The sequence below is a fragment of the Engystomops pustulosus genome, chromosome 4 (genome assembly GCF_040894005.1).
Source record: "Engystomops pustulosus chromosome 4, aEngPut4.maternal, whole genome shotgun sequence".
Lineage (NCBI taxonomy): Eukaryota > Metazoa > Chordata > Amphibia > Anura > Leptodactylidae > Engystomops > Engystomops pustulosus.
The window spans coordinates 164,817,967-164,835,154 of record NC_092414.1 but is presented as its reverse complement, the minus strand read 5'-3'; the positions used below and the strand labels follow the sequence as shown (position 1 = coordinate 164,835,154).

General features: G+C 41.8%; 1 protein-coding gene across 4 annotated transcripts in view; it reads left to right on the top strand.

Annotated features, from left to right (window-relative positions):
* The window catches only part of VPS33B (VPS33B late endosome and lysosome associated), a 28,935-nt gene extending 19,186 nt beyond the window's left edge, over positions 1 to 9,749 (top strand). For 3 of the 4 annotated variants that reach the window (XM_072148431.1, XM_072148432.1, XM_072148433.1), the window contains exons 19-24: positions 2,217 to 2,349; positions 2,565 to 2,638; positions 3,472 to 3,573; positions 6,668 to 6,737; positions 6,817 to 6,933; positions 7,911 to 9,749. In XM_072148431.1, coding sequence (XP_072004532.1) covers positions 2,217 to 2,349; positions 2,565 to 2,638; positions 3,472 to 3,573; positions 6,668 to 6,737; positions 6,817 to 6,933; positions 7,911 to 7,990 — 576 coding nt within the window. In that variant the 3' untranslated portion in view covers positions 7,991 to 9,749. Of the gene's footprint in view, positions 1 to 2,216; positions 2,350 to 2,564; positions 2,639 to 3,471; positions 3,574 to 6,667; positions 6,934 to 7,910 lie in introns of all 4 variants that reach the window. The other variant, XR_011855019.1, reaches the window with a different exon arrangement.
* Positions 9,750 to 17,188: the final 7,439 nt, after the last annotated feature.

The following is a 17,188-nucleotide window of genomic DNA, read 5'->3' as shown; positions in this document are numbered from 1 at the left end:
AGCTGCTTAATATCGATCTGTTCACATTTGGCAGAAATATCTGAATGTGTCTTACAGATATTTGTGCAAAAGTGACCCCGTTCAAATATATGGAGCTAGAGTCTAGTCGGAGACCTTTCCACAACAGAGCTGTTACTTGTGAATATACCCCAGGTGCTGTAAAATATATTGCTATTATAGGATAAGAGCCAAAATAGGAACCTCTTGAAGATAAATACTACAAAGTTTCTTGTAATCACTTGTACTGTTGTAAAGTTGGTTCCATTTACCAGCAGTTTTAGCCATACAAATCTGCACAAAGTGTTAGGTAGAAGTCCTGGAGATCTGTATAACAATAACTTTGTGTGTGTTATTAGCAGCAGCAGTACTGTGAATTAAAAAAATGATATTCCGGAATGTTGCTGGACTTATGCACTGGGGGAGTATCATCACACTGCTATATTTTTTTTAATATTCAAACTACTGCACAGCCCTCCCCCCACCTCTGCTGTAATATCTAACGAAAAAAACATGCTACTGCTCTTACTCGGAGAAGAGGGACAGTGCTGTGTTCAGTGAAAAGATGTCATGCAGGAGCGTGCCAGGTCAGCTATTTTTACAGTCCTTCTGCTACTAACAACAGGTATGGTTACACAGCTCTCCAGGGCTGCTGCCCGACCCTTTGTATATTGGACACTACTTGTAGACTCACTTTGAGCACAACTACAGGTACAATTTTTATAATGATTATTATTTATAGAGTGCCAGTAATTCCATGGTGCTGTACAATCAGTACGGGGCTCACATACATTACATTAAGACAAAAACAGAACCAGGTAGAAATACAAGATTACGGGGATCAGGAAACAAGTGGAAGGAGCACCCTGCCCGTGAGGATCAAAATCTATTTGGGAGGGAAGACGGAGACATGAGGTGAGGGAGCAGGGAAGTGCAGTTATTGGGTATTGTATGCGATCAGATAGTGTTTGAAGGTTTGGAAGGTGGGGGACAGCCTGACACATTTTGGTAGAGAGTTGCAGAGTATAGGAGATGCACATGAGAAGTCCTGGATATGGTTGTGAGAAGAGAGAATGGTAATAAAGTAAAGCTGAAGGTCGTGATGGATAGTATTGACTGATGAGTTCAGAGATATATGGAGGGGCAGGTCATGTATGGCTTTCTAAGTTTACACTTGATCAACTAATATAAAGGTGCGTTTGGAAAGTACATCTTGACTTCATCATTTAACCCTTTTTTTAACCCCTTCAAGACTGCCATATGGCTATATGCATCCTATTTGCACTTGCCCCGTGCATAAAGGACGTTTATAAACATCATGACAGTGGCCAACTTGAAATGGCTATATCTCCTGAAACCTGGCACCTAGAAACACAGTTCTGGTGTTATATTAAACAGGTGATAATAAAATATCTTCGATTGCCTATGGATGCTTCACAGAATCGGAGATATCCATCTTTAAAGTTGTACTAAAAATTTTTGATTAAGAGTGGATATCTCAGGTTCTGTGAAGCATCCTTAAACAATCCTTATGTCATATTATAGGGGAGATTCTCCTTAATATGAAACCATTGTGTGTCTAGGTGCAAGGGTTCAGGAAATATAGGCTATTGAAGTATTCCCCCCTCTTGCCTGTCAGCTGAAGGCAGAATGTAGAAGTACATGCAGCCTCTGCATCTGTAGCTGAACCTGGGAAAGGGTGATGGAATAATGCTGTACACATTTAGAACATATTTCAGTAAAAGTTAATCCAGATTTAATACTATTGAAAAAACCTCTAATCAGAAAAATTACAAAACAGCTTATATTTTCACATTATCAGAAAATTTTATAAAGTAAAAAATATGTAACTAATCCTATGAAGTTAATGTCTCACAAGTAATTTAATGAAGCACATAGCAGAACGTAAAACATTGACCTAGACATTCAGGCACCAATGAGCCTTGGTCATGAGGGGGTTAAACAGTTTATGTATTGAAATCTCCATAATGTACAATACTAATGCATTGCTCCGCTTTCATGACCCTTAGACGAGACCATTCATCACTATTAGGAAAGACACAATTACAGCTCAGACTGATGTCTCGTAGTGTCAGTAAAATCTTGGTTACATTGATCTGTTGTGGAGCTTTAATAAGTTTTAATAAATGATTCCGTATTAATATCCTGGTAAATTACTTTATTCTTGTATTGAACAATGTGTCTTACACTCCTTGTAGAGTTATGGCTCTGAGCATCTACTGACATTTTCCAATCTAAAACGCGCCGGCCTGCTCACCGAACAAACTCCAACCGAGGCTTTGACAGCCGTGGAGAGCCGAGTTGGCAAACTAGTCACAGACAAAGCTGTAGGTGAGGCTATCTGTACTGATATGTGTTATATACACTACGCATTATATATATGTTATAACAGTGTAGATGCAGCTAGTGGGAAGGGGTGGTAATAAAGTCCGTTTACATGGTCATATTTATCACAAATCCACCTCAAGACTAGCATCATATATATGTAGTGGGAAAATCTGGAACTTCTGTTGTTAAACTTTTGTATTTTTTTCACATGACTATAGGAAAGCTTACTGATGCTTTTTCATCACTGGCAAAGAAGAGTCATTTCAGAGGGATCAGCAAAAAGTTGGGACTAGTAAGTAATATGTTAGAAATGTAATATCATTATATTACTCATTTATCACATTATAGTTCTTTGAGGTTTAAAGTTATGTTATGGTGTCAGTCCTTTTGAAGTGTCCTTCACTCAAAATTAGTCCGACGCCGAACTAGATTGTTAATATTAATTGTGCTCCTATAGCAGACTCCTAACATTAAGCTAGATTCCATATCAAACCCCTAAAAATTAAATGAACACCATACCAGGCCCACGCAATGAATCAGACTAACAGCCACTAAAATTGTGTCTGACCTCTAATCAGAGGCAAACAAATCAGGTGATATAGACCCCTAAAAATCAGACCTCAGACAAGACCGCTTTCAGTGAATCCCTTAAATGAATCCAGGCCAAATTTATTGGTGTCTGAAATTTGGTCTGGATTAAGTTAAAGGATTCACTGTAAGCGTTTCAGTCTGAGGGCTGATTTTTCGGGGTCTTCTTATATACTTATCTGCCACATGAAAACATCCCCTCCTCGTCATTGAGTGTAAGCTCATTGTACAAGTACTGTCTCCTGTGTCACCCCTCCATCCTCCCAGATTGTAAGCTTTTGCGAGTAGGGCCCTCATTTCTTTAGTTACATCTGATTATGTTATTACTCTTTAATGTCTTCTCTTGTTCTGTTTGTATATGTCCCCTATGATCTGTAAAGCCCTGCAAAATATGTTGGCGCCATAGAAAGAAATAAAGATTTATTTATTATTGGGATGATGGGCAAGAAGTGACCTGATGCGTCAGTAAAAAATAAGTATTCTGTGCGGTATAGCAAGTTCCTTCTAATGAGCCTGTTTTTAAATATTTTTTGCCAGATTCCTCGTGTAGATGGAGATTATGACCTGAAGACCCCCAGGGACATGGCCTATGTTTTCAGCGGTGCTTACATACCTCTGAGTTGCAAAATAATGGAACATGTAAGTCAATTAAATTCTGTTTAGTCTGCATGTATAGTCAGTGCTGAAAGTGAATTGTCATGTTACTGGAGCCATTATCTGAAGTCCTGTTGTGACATGATACAGGGACTTACAGAAAGTATCCAGCAGAGCCCAGATACAGTACAGCTGAAAGAGATGATCCTGCACAGGTCACCAATATTGTAGATGTTTCGCTGTAGTTTCAAGAAATGAAAGGTGCCAGGACAAACTTACCATTTCACAACCAGAATGAAAAAGATTATAAATTGGTGCGTGAAGAACATCGGTCTCACCTGCATTTAAAGGAAATCTACCACTTGGGTGTAGTGCTTCTAAACCAAGCACGCTTATATGGTGGCATGTGCCTCCTTAAACCAGATACATTCTTTTTGCATCTTACAGCTTAGTTTTTGAGAAAAATGTATTAAAAAATCATACATATGAGCCTCAGGGGCTCCTGGTTACATCACAAAGGTGCCTTCTGGCTTCATTGTCGTGTGATTATTCACACCTCAATTTGGGGAGGGAGGAGACTGGTAGAAACGATGAATAGAGGCATGAATACTAGCAGACAGTGGAGCCAGCAGGGGCTTCTGTGAGTCTGGAGGCATATGCCAGCATGGAAGTATTCTTGGTGTAGAAACACTGCATCCATGTAGTGGAATAATATATTAACATTAATGTGTTTTAAAGATGCATCATATAAGATGGATCAAGGATGGTAAATTGCACAGTCACACAACCATCACTAGCATGAAAGGTCACTTTACTGGGAGCTAATAATTATTATGGATTTTTCCCTTGCCTAGTCACCCCCTCCATCCCCCTACACCATTTCCGAAGCTAACATTGTACATTACTTGAGTTTCTGTAATTTCTTTTTTTAAACAGTCTTGCCTTAAGTATCACTAAGTGATTTGTGTTATTTGCTTTTTCTATTAAATAAATAAAAAGATTTCGACAAAAAAAAAAATGAATATGGATTTTTGACAAATGGGGAAATCTTTTTGAGTGCTCAGTGCTCCTCTATCTGAGTTCTAACACCCACTGGTTTTCAGTAGACAGTACTGTAACGCTACATGGTTTACTGACTTTAAAGCTTGTTAAATTGTGGTACATTGCTTTCAGCCTTTTTATGTTGGTAAATGGTGTATGATGAGGCATCTACTGTATCTCACTACATCAAGTTGGCTTCTTAGACCCCCGGCAAAAGGTGGGCGTGTGCCCCATACAGACGTGTGCATTAGGCCTTAGGCTACATGCACACTGCCGTGTGCCCGCCACACCGTAGCACGGCAGGCACACGGCAGTGCGGGGAGAGGAGGAGGAGATGTCCTATCTTTTCCTGGGCTAAGGAGCGGTACGGTGCTGCACCGTACCGCTCCCGTACCTTGCCGTGAGCCCATAGAAGTGTATGGGGGACGTATATCCGCCGTATATATACGTTGCCCGTATATACGTCACCCATAAATGTGTGTGAATGCAGCCTTACTCTGACATAACTTTCACACTTTAGGAGAGATAAACAAAGCCAAACTACCCATAATTTTGGAGTAATAACATGTCACATTTATCAGCAGTTTTGGACAAATTCATGATTTGCTCAAAAAAAAAAGTGGCCTTTCATGGAAGGCAATGGCGCAAAGTGCACAATTGTGCTATTATAATACACCAAGTTTTGCAGCACAATATTGATGCAAAAACGAATCCAACTATTATAAAGGTGCAGAAGGTGGGACCCAAATGTAGTAGCGGAGGTATCGGACATTAACGGCGCTCGGGCATGCACAAGTCTTCAGTCCTGCTTCCTTTTTAGAAGTTTATTACAACGCGTTTCGGCTCAGGAAACGAGCCTTCGTCAGGTGATACCTCGTTTCCCGAGCCGAAACACGTTGTAATAAACTTCTAAAAAGGAAGCAGGACTGAAGACTTGTGCATGCGTGAGCGCCGTTAACGTCTGATACCCCCACTACTACATTTGGGTCCCACCTACTGCATCACTTTAGCGTCGTCTGGTTCCCTGGGAGCAGATTATCGGTAAGTAGGTGGATTTCGGCAGCCATCTTTTAACTCATTCAAAGCGCTTTAAAAAACGCTATAAGGTGAGCATACCTTTATCCTCACTACGCTTCAATGTATTGAATCTACTACACTAGGATAGCGCTTTTTTTCTTCCTCTTTCTTTCTAATCCGACCACACATCTGGAGTATACCCGATCTCCACGGATGGTCTCCAGGTTATTTCCCTACTAACTATTATAAAGGGTGACATTAGTCAGTGTAATACTGCAACTGATTTATCGTCCAGTGTCAGTCAGTGTGATAAATCTGGCAATCTTAATGGGGTTGTCTAACTATCATAACGTATGTATCCATAGGACAGGGGATAAGTTCCAGGTTGCTGGGAATTTTACTGCCAGCATCTCCACCATCCATAGTAAAAGGGGCTGAAAATCCCTTTGATTAGGGATTGCTGGGCACATGCTTCACCATCGTAACATTAAAGGGGTATTCCCATTTTGGCAAATTAATTTTGTTTGTATGATGAGAAATTCATACAATTTTCCATTATACTATCTGTATCAATTCCTCATGGTTTTCTGGATCTCTGCTTGCTGCTGTACTATAGAAAGCTTCATTGCTTATTTCCAGTAGAAATCTGACCATGGTCATGTGATGTCACACAGGTGCGACCATGGACAGATTTTTGTACACTGGAAGTAAACAATGAAGATTTCTAAAGCAGGACAGCAAGTAGAGGTCTAAAAAACTGTGAGGAATTGATACATAAAGTATATTGGAAAATCTACTACATTTTCTATTGAATACAAATAAGAATGCTATGCGGTATCCATGTTTTTTTTGAGGTATACGTCATGAGATACATTTGAGGAATATAAGAAGTACACAAAGCCTTACAAGGGCAGGAGGTGACTCACTAGAAACTATTGGGTTTTCTACTATCAGAAAGCGCTTATCGCCTTCCCGAGAACTCACCTGAGACTCTGCCCAATGTCCGTTCTGCTGCATAACCATATTCTGAATTCAGAGACCTCTGACCAACAAGTTCACAAATCTATGTATTGATATTCAGGTTTTGGTGCGTAAAAGTTGGGCGGGACTTGAAGAAGTGATGCGTCTACTCAATAACATTGAATTTTCAGGTAAGTATTTGTTCTGTGCAGTTAAGTTCCATGTCTGTAAATCTTTTTTAATATATTTCACATTCTCCTTTATTTACAGAACAGCTCACGGAGAGGAATTCTTTTCAGGACTCATATAGGACCATTGTTGTGGTTTTCCTTGGAGGATGTACGTTTTCAGAGATCTCAGCTCTGCGATTTCTAGGAAAAGAAATAGGTACAGTATATGATATGTAAGAAAGGAGATTCCTCCTGCAACTCAAACTCTTTGTATTCTTTCATAGGCATTGCACTACTGATTCTGGTACTGGGCGTCTTCTCTAGCCCCTGCTGGTCTTTGAGACTCAGAGGCATTAGCTTTGGCACCTAGTATATCAATGAGGCTCTCAGATGGGAGGTCCTCATCTGGAGCAGCCTGGCACTTACCACCTAACTGTACAGAGCATCAGAAGGAAAAACTAAAAGCACTGAATACTTGGGAATGTTAGGGGTAAAGCAAAATCCCAAATGCATCAGAATCAGTGGAGCTGCAGCTAAATCTACCATCAAAATAAAGCATGATAAACCAGGGTCACTTACACCCTCAGCACTTTTTAGGAGGAAGGAGGCCAAGGGAAACAAATATAAGAAGATTACCACAGTCATGGTGCCTGGATCTTTGAGTAAGTGACCCTGGATTTATCATGCTTGGTTTTAAAGGTAAATTTCCTTTAACCTTATAGCTCTCTTTGTTGATACATTAGCCGCAGAGCTGATGCCGGTTGAGCTCGTAATCGGAGCTGATAAAACACTGGGTGTCAGCTGTAACTAAAAGCTAACACCCCAGTGTAACACCCGTGGTCGGAGTGAGCTCTGATACAGGTGTTTAACCTGTTAAATGTTGCGGTCAGCGCGACTGCAGCATTTAACTTTCCCCCACGATCAGCCCTCCCCCTGCGCCATGCTCGGTGGGCGCAGATCGTTTCTATAGCGGCCCTGAGGTCCTATCAGGACCCCAGGACTGTCGGCAGGCAGTACCTGTAAGGTCCAGTCTGTAAGTTTACTAGTGTCTGTAAGTCCAGTGACTCATTGGCACATTACAGGCTGCCATATATGATGCTCGTAATCTGCTACTACAAGTTTCTAAATCGCAGCACCCCATTCCCGGGCTTGGATTATGATCTACAAGATCATGTAAATGTTTTTGTTTTTCAGGCTACAGATTTGTCTTTCTAACCACAGCAATTACAAATAGCGCACGGATATTGGAATCAATGACCGAGACGAAGTCATGAGCCATCGAGTCCATCAAGGTTTATATTATGAACTAAAAGCTGTGACTTCACCTAAACTTTACATTAACCTAAGACATGTAAGGTTTTTCTCCTAATGACCTGGGTACCAAATATGAATATTCTAGTGGTTGTTGTGGGTAATATGGGATTTCATTGTGCCTAGTTCTTATTTCCATAGAAGGATTTGCCACTGCCATAGGTGGCTTCAGTCCCAATTCTGAACACATGCATGCTCAGCCAAGTTGAGTATACAGGTGTATGAGGAGGTAGCTCTTTAGCAAAATAATATCTCACGTCTGTTATTTATGATGATTCTCCTGGTGTCGCTCTGTATCACATGAAGAAATTCATCAGACACAGCCTTCAAAGTACATTTTTCACTGGATAATGGAATTGTGCTAGGCTGCAGAATCTTTGTAAATCTACTATTGTTATAAGTGTCTATGTGTTCTGCACTGCCCAATGTCTGTTCTCATGTGCCATACGGCTTCTCAGGTAATGACAGGACACAGGAACCTACGGTTGCCAAAAAAAGACTTTTGAGCACCTCCAGCAGTCACATTGCCAATAAATCATCTTTCTTGGTGGCTTTATCACTTAGAGTTCAGGGTTACAATTGCCAATATCTTAAAGCATTTTTTACACTCACGCCTATCCGCTATCCACAGGAGAGTGGATAGTGTGTGTTGGTGGGGGGATCCAACCAGTGGATTCCCTAGCAATCATAGTAAGAGTGGTCTGCAGGTCTTCATATGAATTAGGACCTGGTGTACAAGCTTGACCAGCCCTCCATTCACTACTAAAGCAGAATATAAAGGACCTCTGTAGGAAGTCCTATAGAAGTACGTAGAAGGTTGGTCCAATTGTATGGGGACCTATTCTAGTAATGATGGGAGACCCAGTGGTTGAACCCCATCCCCTCCTGTGAATATGGGAGTAATAATTCTTCCTTTTAAGAATCGTATGCTGCATGGAAGTTGGTAATGCTATCTATGTTCATGAAGTATGACTATAGATAAGGCTAGAAGTGGGCACAAGGAGAACCACACTGTAGTTTTCTAAAGAGGGGGCCAAGTGTACAGCCCTCCGTGCGTTGGCTGTACTAGTATGGAAAAGGACAGGGTTGTGCTATTGCCAACATACATGACGCTTCTAATATTGAGCTTCATTTTCCACATTGTACAGCTACAATGCCCATATATCACTCATAGTAGTTTGTAAGTATCTTTGTGTTTTACAAGGGCTGCACAGAAAAAAATGCAAAGATTAATTTATATATTTTTAATCATATTGAAGCAGCTTATCTATTATATGTACAGCAGTATTTTAATGTATCCGGATAATGCAGCAGGATATTAAAAATAATATAGGAGGAAATAGCATGAACAAAGCCTTGGATAATAAGTATAAGGCCAGTACTGAATGTCTAGTAGTGAAATGCAAGTTATTGGGCATTTGCGTCTTGTGTTCATAATTTTTTTTTTACGTGTGGAGCTGCCATACAAGTAATTAGAGTCACACATGGGTGGCCACCTCTCCAGTCCCAGTGGCCGCAGCACCAGGCAAGCCCTGGAGATTGGGTAAAATAGCAACGGTGAGGCAAACATCTATTAGACATTTGTGACATGATATCCTGTGAATATGCCATAGATCGGGAATAATATATCCTTTTAATCCTTTTTATCCTGGAAAAAATATATTGCACTGAATGTAAAGGTTATGCAATTGATAATATTAAAAATGTTCCTCCAAGGTAGAATGTCTTTTTTGTATATATTTTATGATACGGTACAAAAAGAAACCCTTGGAGCAACACAAGGCCATGAAATATGAAATATATCAGCTGTAATATGGACATGCAACATTTATGCTATATATAATAAATCCTGAGATTAAAAAAAAGTTGAATAGTGCAGATGATCTTAGTAAAAAAAAATATACTTTATTATGTATGTTCCTGTGTCCTTTTTCTTCTGCCTCTCTTCCTTATTTAAAGGAGTTGTCCAAACACATCAACCCCTATCCATAGCTGATTAGTGGAGGGTCAGTGATGGGACCCCCGCAGATCATAAGAACAGGGGTCTTTGGCACCCCAAAAGAATGGAGCAGCTGGTTTCACATGCACGCCATCCCTCCATTCATGGTTTATTGAAATTACGAAAATGCGTATGGTGCTTGGTCGTTTCTGTCAGTGCCATCGCATTTATCTGCTCTTTTCATTTGGTGTACAATGTACCCACATTCTATTGATCAAGACTCCACCGATCAGAAGGTTATTGACTGAACAACCCCTCTAAGCAGTTTGTGTGAATCCACTTTGTCTCTTCTCCACTGACAGCTGGGAGATAAAGGAACCTACTAAAGTGTCTAATGATGTAACTCCTTATAGACAGTAACTGGATAGTCTAATTTTCTCAGCAGAATGATCAAGGCACATATTCTCTAGCTATGGAAAGAGTTAATCATTAGCCTTCTTATCTGTCTTAAAGTGAACCTGTCAGCATAAATTGACCTAATAAACTTCTACCAGTAAGTTTGTCATGCAGCTGACACACATTCCAGATCGTATTTCTTTCTTGACTCATTGTGATTTCATCCAGGAAATCTACTTTGAAGTGAGATGTAAATTGATTGTATAAAGTCAAATCAAGCTCTCTCTTCCTCAGAAAGCCCCCTTCACTGTAATTGATGGTCCTGCATCCAGAAATATCAATAACCAGATCTTCCGAAGTCAGATACATGATATCAATCTCAGACGAGGAGGCGTTCAGAGCTCCCAACCTTAACACCTGTGTTAAACTTACCTCCTACTTGACTTTATAGAACCAATAATTTGAGTGTTGATTTTCTGGATGATGCCACCATATTGGTCCATGAAAGAAACCATAACTAAAAGGTTTTATGCTGCTTGATAATATTGGTAGTGGTTTATTAGGCCAATTGCTGATGACAGGTAATTAAATAAACCTCAGAAGTCTAGTAGATCATTTATTATATAACAGCTGCCTATAAAGCCAGTAGGACTTGTCATGTATCAAAAGTGGTATGGACTCTTGGGATAGGGATGTAATATTACCACTGTACAAGGCATTGGTTTGGCCTCACCTGGAATATGCCGTCCAGTTCTGGGCACGGGTCCATAAAATGGATGACCTGGAGCTGGAGAGGGTTCAATGAAGAGCCACAAAAATGATAAGGGGTATGGAGGGTCTCAGTTATGAGGAAAGATTAAAACAACTAGATTTATTTAGTCGGGAAAAAAAAAGACAACTACGAGGGGACATGATTAATTTATATAAATACAGTATATAAATGGTCAATACAAAAAATATGGGGGAAAGTTGTTCCAGGTTAAATCAAAAGACAAGGGGGCACTATCTCCGTCTGGAGAAAACAAGGTTTAATCACCAGAGGCGACAGGGCTTTTTTACTATGAGAACTGTCAATCTGTGGAATAGCCTGCCTCATGCTCTGGTCACAGCAGGGGCAGCAGAGAGCTTCAAGAAGGGTCTAGATCAGTGATGGCGAACCTTTTAGAGACCGAGTGCCCAAACTACAACAAATAAACTTATTTATCGCAAAGTGCCAACACAGAAATGTAATTTGTGATTTATACTCCCTTCTCTGTCACAGTTTTCATTGATACCAGCACCTGAGGGCACCAATAAAGCAGAAAATAGTCCCAGGTACAGCTGTCACTTAAAAATAGCTCTGTGCACAGCAAGACCTGGGCTGTGTGGGACTGCAGGAAGATACCTGGAGTCATCTCTGGTGATGGCCTGAGTGCCCACAGAAAGGGCTCTGAGTGCCACTTCTGGCACCAGTGCCATAGGTTAGCCATCACTGGTCTAGATGCTTTTTTTTTTTTACACCTAAATAACATTGATGGTTATGTTATATAGAATTATTTCCCATAAATCCCTTCCTCATCCAATTCCTTCCCTTCCTTGGTTGAACTTGATGGCCATTTTTTTTTAACCGTATAAACTGTTACTATGTAAGATACATTGCTTACTACAGAAGAAAGCTGAAAAAAGGCACAGAGAAGCGCATTTACTTAATGAAGCATGTTACAAAGTTTATCACCAGCTCCATTCATTTCCGAATTTTTATTTATTTTATTTTATTTTTTTTTATAAAAGAAAGCCACTTGACACTGTATCTGTTTTGATAAATAAAACAACTAGTGCTGAGCCTTGCAAGTTGTGTCTGCACTCTGCCAGACAAGTTAGAAGCAATTGCTTGTTACCGGGACCTAGTGAAAGGATTCAGAAGCCTATGGTACGCAGATTTTAAAAATGCCTTTGTCAGCATTGTGCATCATTTCGGTAGTTTATAAAAGTTTACTTTACATTATCTGTCTCCCTGCCAGCAGTGTGGGGTGAGTCCCAGGGGTGGGAAGCTGCAGCAGCCTGTGTGCCTGTATCTCCTCATGCATTCTTTCTCTCTTCTTCACCATCCTCCTCCCTTTCTTGCCTGCTAAATGCAAATGACAGGTAATACAAAATAAAGTACTTGCCAGTGAACTACAGGCTTTGGTTTTGGAAGAAACCTGTTAAATCTTGACTTAAAGGATAAGATGGATATAATCTGAATCTAATCTAAACTTAAAGGCGTTTTCCCACAAAGACAAGTTAGGCCCTATCCATGGTTAGGCCCTATCTCGGTGCTGAGACCCCCGCAGATTGTGAATAAGAGGGTCCATCAGAAATTGCCAGGCTTACCGATCTCTGTCAACTCCATAGAGATTAATCAAGCAGAATGGTCATGCGCAGCTGTCTGCTCCATTAATCTGACAAAGCAAAGGACACCTCGTTTTCACGATCTGCGGGGGTCACTGAGACCCCCATGATCAGCAAGTTGGGCTCTATCCCATGGCTAGGGCCTAACATTTCTTTGTGGGAAAACCCCTTTAATAGTGTCGCTGTTAAGACTTTTCTCCTATGGTCAGGTTCCACAAAAGCAACTCTCACCAGATGAGATGAGAAATGTTTTCATTATCTTTATCCAAGAACTCTGCAAAAGATTTGCATTCTTAGGAACTTCAGGAATTTTCTCAATCCTCGTGCTAGGAATTTCCCTTTACATTCTCGAGCTACTAAAGGATGGACATCCTTGCCATTATTTATTTTTTATTTTTCCATGTAAAGAACTGTGTGAGGGCTTCTTTTCTGCGTAACAAATTGCACTTCATAGTGATGGTAATTAATATTCCCTGCTGTGTACTGGGAAGCAGGAAAAAAATTCCAAATGCAGTGAAATGGGCAAAAAAAATTGCACCATTTTCTTGTGGGCTTGGATTTTACGACTTTCACTGTGCATCGCTAATGACAAGTCTACTTTATTCTTTGGGTCGGTGCAATCACAGGGATACCACATTTTTATAGGTTTTATAATGTTTTCATACATTACACCGTATGGCCTTTTGATCACTTTTTATTACATTTTTTTTATATTTTTCAAAATGGAAAATAGTGTAATTTTCGACTTTAGGGACTATTTTCCATTATGGGGTTAAACGCCGGGAATAAGCGTTTATTATATTTTAGGATTAGGTAAAAAAAGATGAGGGCTTAGCATCTTACTAGCCACCTACCATCAGATCTGCCTTAAAAGGTAGATTTCCGATGGTGGTTTCCTATGAAGGGGCACTGTGTGGCTATGGCATGGTAACTCTTTGTGGCCATTGATGGGTCGTTACTGAAAGTGGTTTAAATTTTTACAGTAGAATTTATTGTCTCCTGTAAAGCTGTAAATTATTATCTATTGGGCAGCCTACAGACTCAAAGAACAGGACATTGTAAAGGGAAATATTCCATTCAGTCTGCACAGAATCAGGAATAGATGCACAACGTAAAGTAATTTTTCAGTGATCGACGGGTTGTTATTGTTCTTGCACTAAGCCAAAATCCATTTTTGTTTCTAAGGCCATGGATTTGGCACAAAGAAATACATTTACTAAAATACACCTGCTGATCTGAGCCTTTGTAATGGTGCATTAATGTTGTATTTCACTCAAAATGAAAAGAATTTAGAGAAAATCTGAAGTGAAGCTGACAGGGTGACACATTGCTTTATACCAGGGCTTTGTTCCCTTCTGCATCATGCTGTTTCCACTGGGGTGCTAGTATTATTGACAGCAGAAATGCCAGTCTGCGGCACTATACTTGATGTCAGAAATGCCCAAAACATGACTGACCTCATTATAAGTTATGGGGTGGCTGAGCTAACCTATAGTCACATTGTCAGCATACTGGCCATGTCAGAGAGTGCATGGTAACTGAGGGGAACCTGTCAGGTCTTTATGGACCAATGGTTTAGTGTCCCAAATTCCCCTTTAAAATTCATGTATGTGGCCCCATTAAAATAAATGTTATACTCGACTTGGTACAGCTCTCGGCACCAGCCTGATGCTGCTAGAGAAGCCCCGCAGAACACCCCAGATTCACTGCAAAAGTGCTGTAGGTATAGCGCATACGCAATGAAGCCTTGAAGCATTGCAGGAGGAGGTGCAGGAGCCGAGAAATCCAGATGTGAGACTGATGTGCCTTTTCAGACACACCTCTAGGTAAGTATAAACAGTGGGGCACATTTACTTGCGGACCTTGCACATATTTTAATGTCCAAATTGCTTGCACATGTATTTAAGTAGGGTCCACGCCACATATGTGTCACAGGTGACCCTTTTGTGTCGCAGCTGCACTATTCTTAAAGGGAACCTGTCAGTAGGTTTTACCCCACTAAACCACTCGTCCCTTCAGTTAGGGTATAACTTGCCCTTCCTAGAAGGGCATGTAATGAGAAGTGCAGCGGTACCGCTGAGTGCAGGGCTGTATTTAGGGGCAGGCACCGTCCTCTTGCTCCTTGTAGCAAGCTCCGTGCAGGCTATCAGGAGGGAGGGGAGGATGCAGTCAGTAATAAATGTGGCGCGGTCAGTAATAAATGTGGCGCACGTTCACACTAAGCAGTATTGTCGGACACAGAGCAGCTGCGAAACAAAACTGGCGCAGACACACTATAAATGTGGTCTCTGAGTTGTGTATTATAATGTTCTGCAACATCTTACGTATAAATAGGGAGGTTCTGCAGCAGCTGGCTCATGGATTGGGGGGTTCTGCGGCAGCTGGTGCTTGCATTGGGAGGTTCTGCAGCAGCTGGCACATGTATTGGGGGGTTCTGCGGCAGATGGCACATGTCTGGGGGGGTTCTGCGGCAGCTGGCACATGTCTGGGGGGGGGTTTCTGTGGCAGCTGGCACATGTCTGGGGGGGGGGGGTTCTGTGGCAGCTGGCACATGTCTGGGGGGGGTTCTGTGGCAGCTGGCACATGTCTGGGGGGGGGGTTCTGTGGCAGCTGGCACATGTCTTGGGGGGGTTCTGTGGCAGCTGGCACATGTCTTGGGGGGGTTCTGTGGCAGCTGGCACATGTCTTGGGGGGGTTCTGTGGCAGCTGGCACATGTCTTGGGGGGTTCTGTGGCAGCTGGCACATGTCTGGGGGGGTTCTGTGGCAGCTGGCACATGTCTTGGAAGTTTTGTAGCAGCTGGCACGTCTTGGAAGTTTTGTAGCAGCTGGCACATGTCTGGGGGGGGGTTCTGTGGCAGCTGGCACATGTCTGGGGGGGGTTCTGTGGCAGCTGGCACATGTCTGGGGGGGGGGGTTCTGTGGCAGCTGGCACATGTCTGGGGGGGGGGTTCTGTGGCAGCTGGCACATGTCTTGGGGGGGTTCTGTGGCAGCTGGCACATGTGTTGGGGGGGGTTCTGTGGCAGCTGGCACATGTCTTGGGGGGTTCTGTGGCAGCTGGCACATGTCTTGGAAGTTTTGTAGCAGCTGGCGCGTGTAGTGGAAGGTTCTGCTGCTCCTGTTCCTGCTTATAAGAAACTTTAGTAAAATGAAGCAAGGAGTCCAGAGATTTAACCCTTACCCTACGCGTTTCTAGCACAATTAAGTCCTCTTAGTCATGAATAAGAGCACTTAATTGTACTAGAAACGCGTAGACAAGCCTGACCGTTCCACCTGTATTTTACCTGTTGGATGTCATGAAGGATTAAATAAAGGTGGTTTAATCCTATACAGAAGCTGGATCCTGAAGTGTTTCTTGTGAGCATACCATAATATATCTGTGTGAAGCTCAGTGCAATTTTCTGCAATATCATATCATTTTTATCTTCTATCCTAATAATTATAATTAATAATTCTTTATTTATATAGCGCACACTGATTACACAGCGCTGCACAGAGCTTGCCAGATCTGCCGCTGTCCCCATGGGGCTCACAATCTATTCAACCTACCAGTAATTTTTTGGAGTATGGGAGCAAACCGGAGGACCCGGAGGAAACCCACTCAAACACAGAGAGAACATATAAACTCTTTGCAGATGTTGACCAGCGCTGCAAGGCTGTAGCCTTAAACCACTGAGGAACTGTGCTGTCCATCATCTCCCTATCAGCTATTTATCGCCTATAAAATTCTCCCATATTACAGTTTGTTTTTCCATACTAAAGGGAGCCTCTTACTGACTGTGACAGGTCATAAAATAGTTTTATTTTGGGGCCCCACTTTTAGTTTTGCCCAGGGCCCCACTTTGTCTAGAACCGGCCCTGCTTCTGCAGAGCTTCATCTACTGCCGGTCTCTGTTAATCTCCTCCATAATAGAAAAAGTTAATGGAAACCCCTATGTAAAATTGAGGACCTATGGTTGGAGGGGGCCCCAGCCAAAACTTTGCTATGGGGCCCACTCATTCCTAGTTACGCCACTGTCTGGTAACATTGTAGACCTACAGTTCTAAGCCCCATTCACACTAGTTTTTGATGTGCAAAACTCGCATTGCATTCTGACCCATTGTATTCACTGTATTGGATTTACGTGTATGAAAATCTCAGCATGACTTTTACAAGTCACACATGTGAAAAACGCACCATACAAGTCTATGGAGATGCATCAAAATTTGCAAGTGCCATACCACAGAAAAGATAGCCCACAGTCATAAGTCTTTAAAAGCGCATGAAAAACGCAAAAACACTAATGATTCCTACTAAAAAACTGACCAAAAACATCCGTTTTTCAGGCATTGCCCTCTGACGTGATCTGTAGTGTGAGTGTGACCTGTGGATGATCCACCCAGTGACTGCAGCCTGTCCGCACACACAGCTCCCCACTCCCGGCTGCGCATCGGCTGAATGCACAGACCTGGGATTT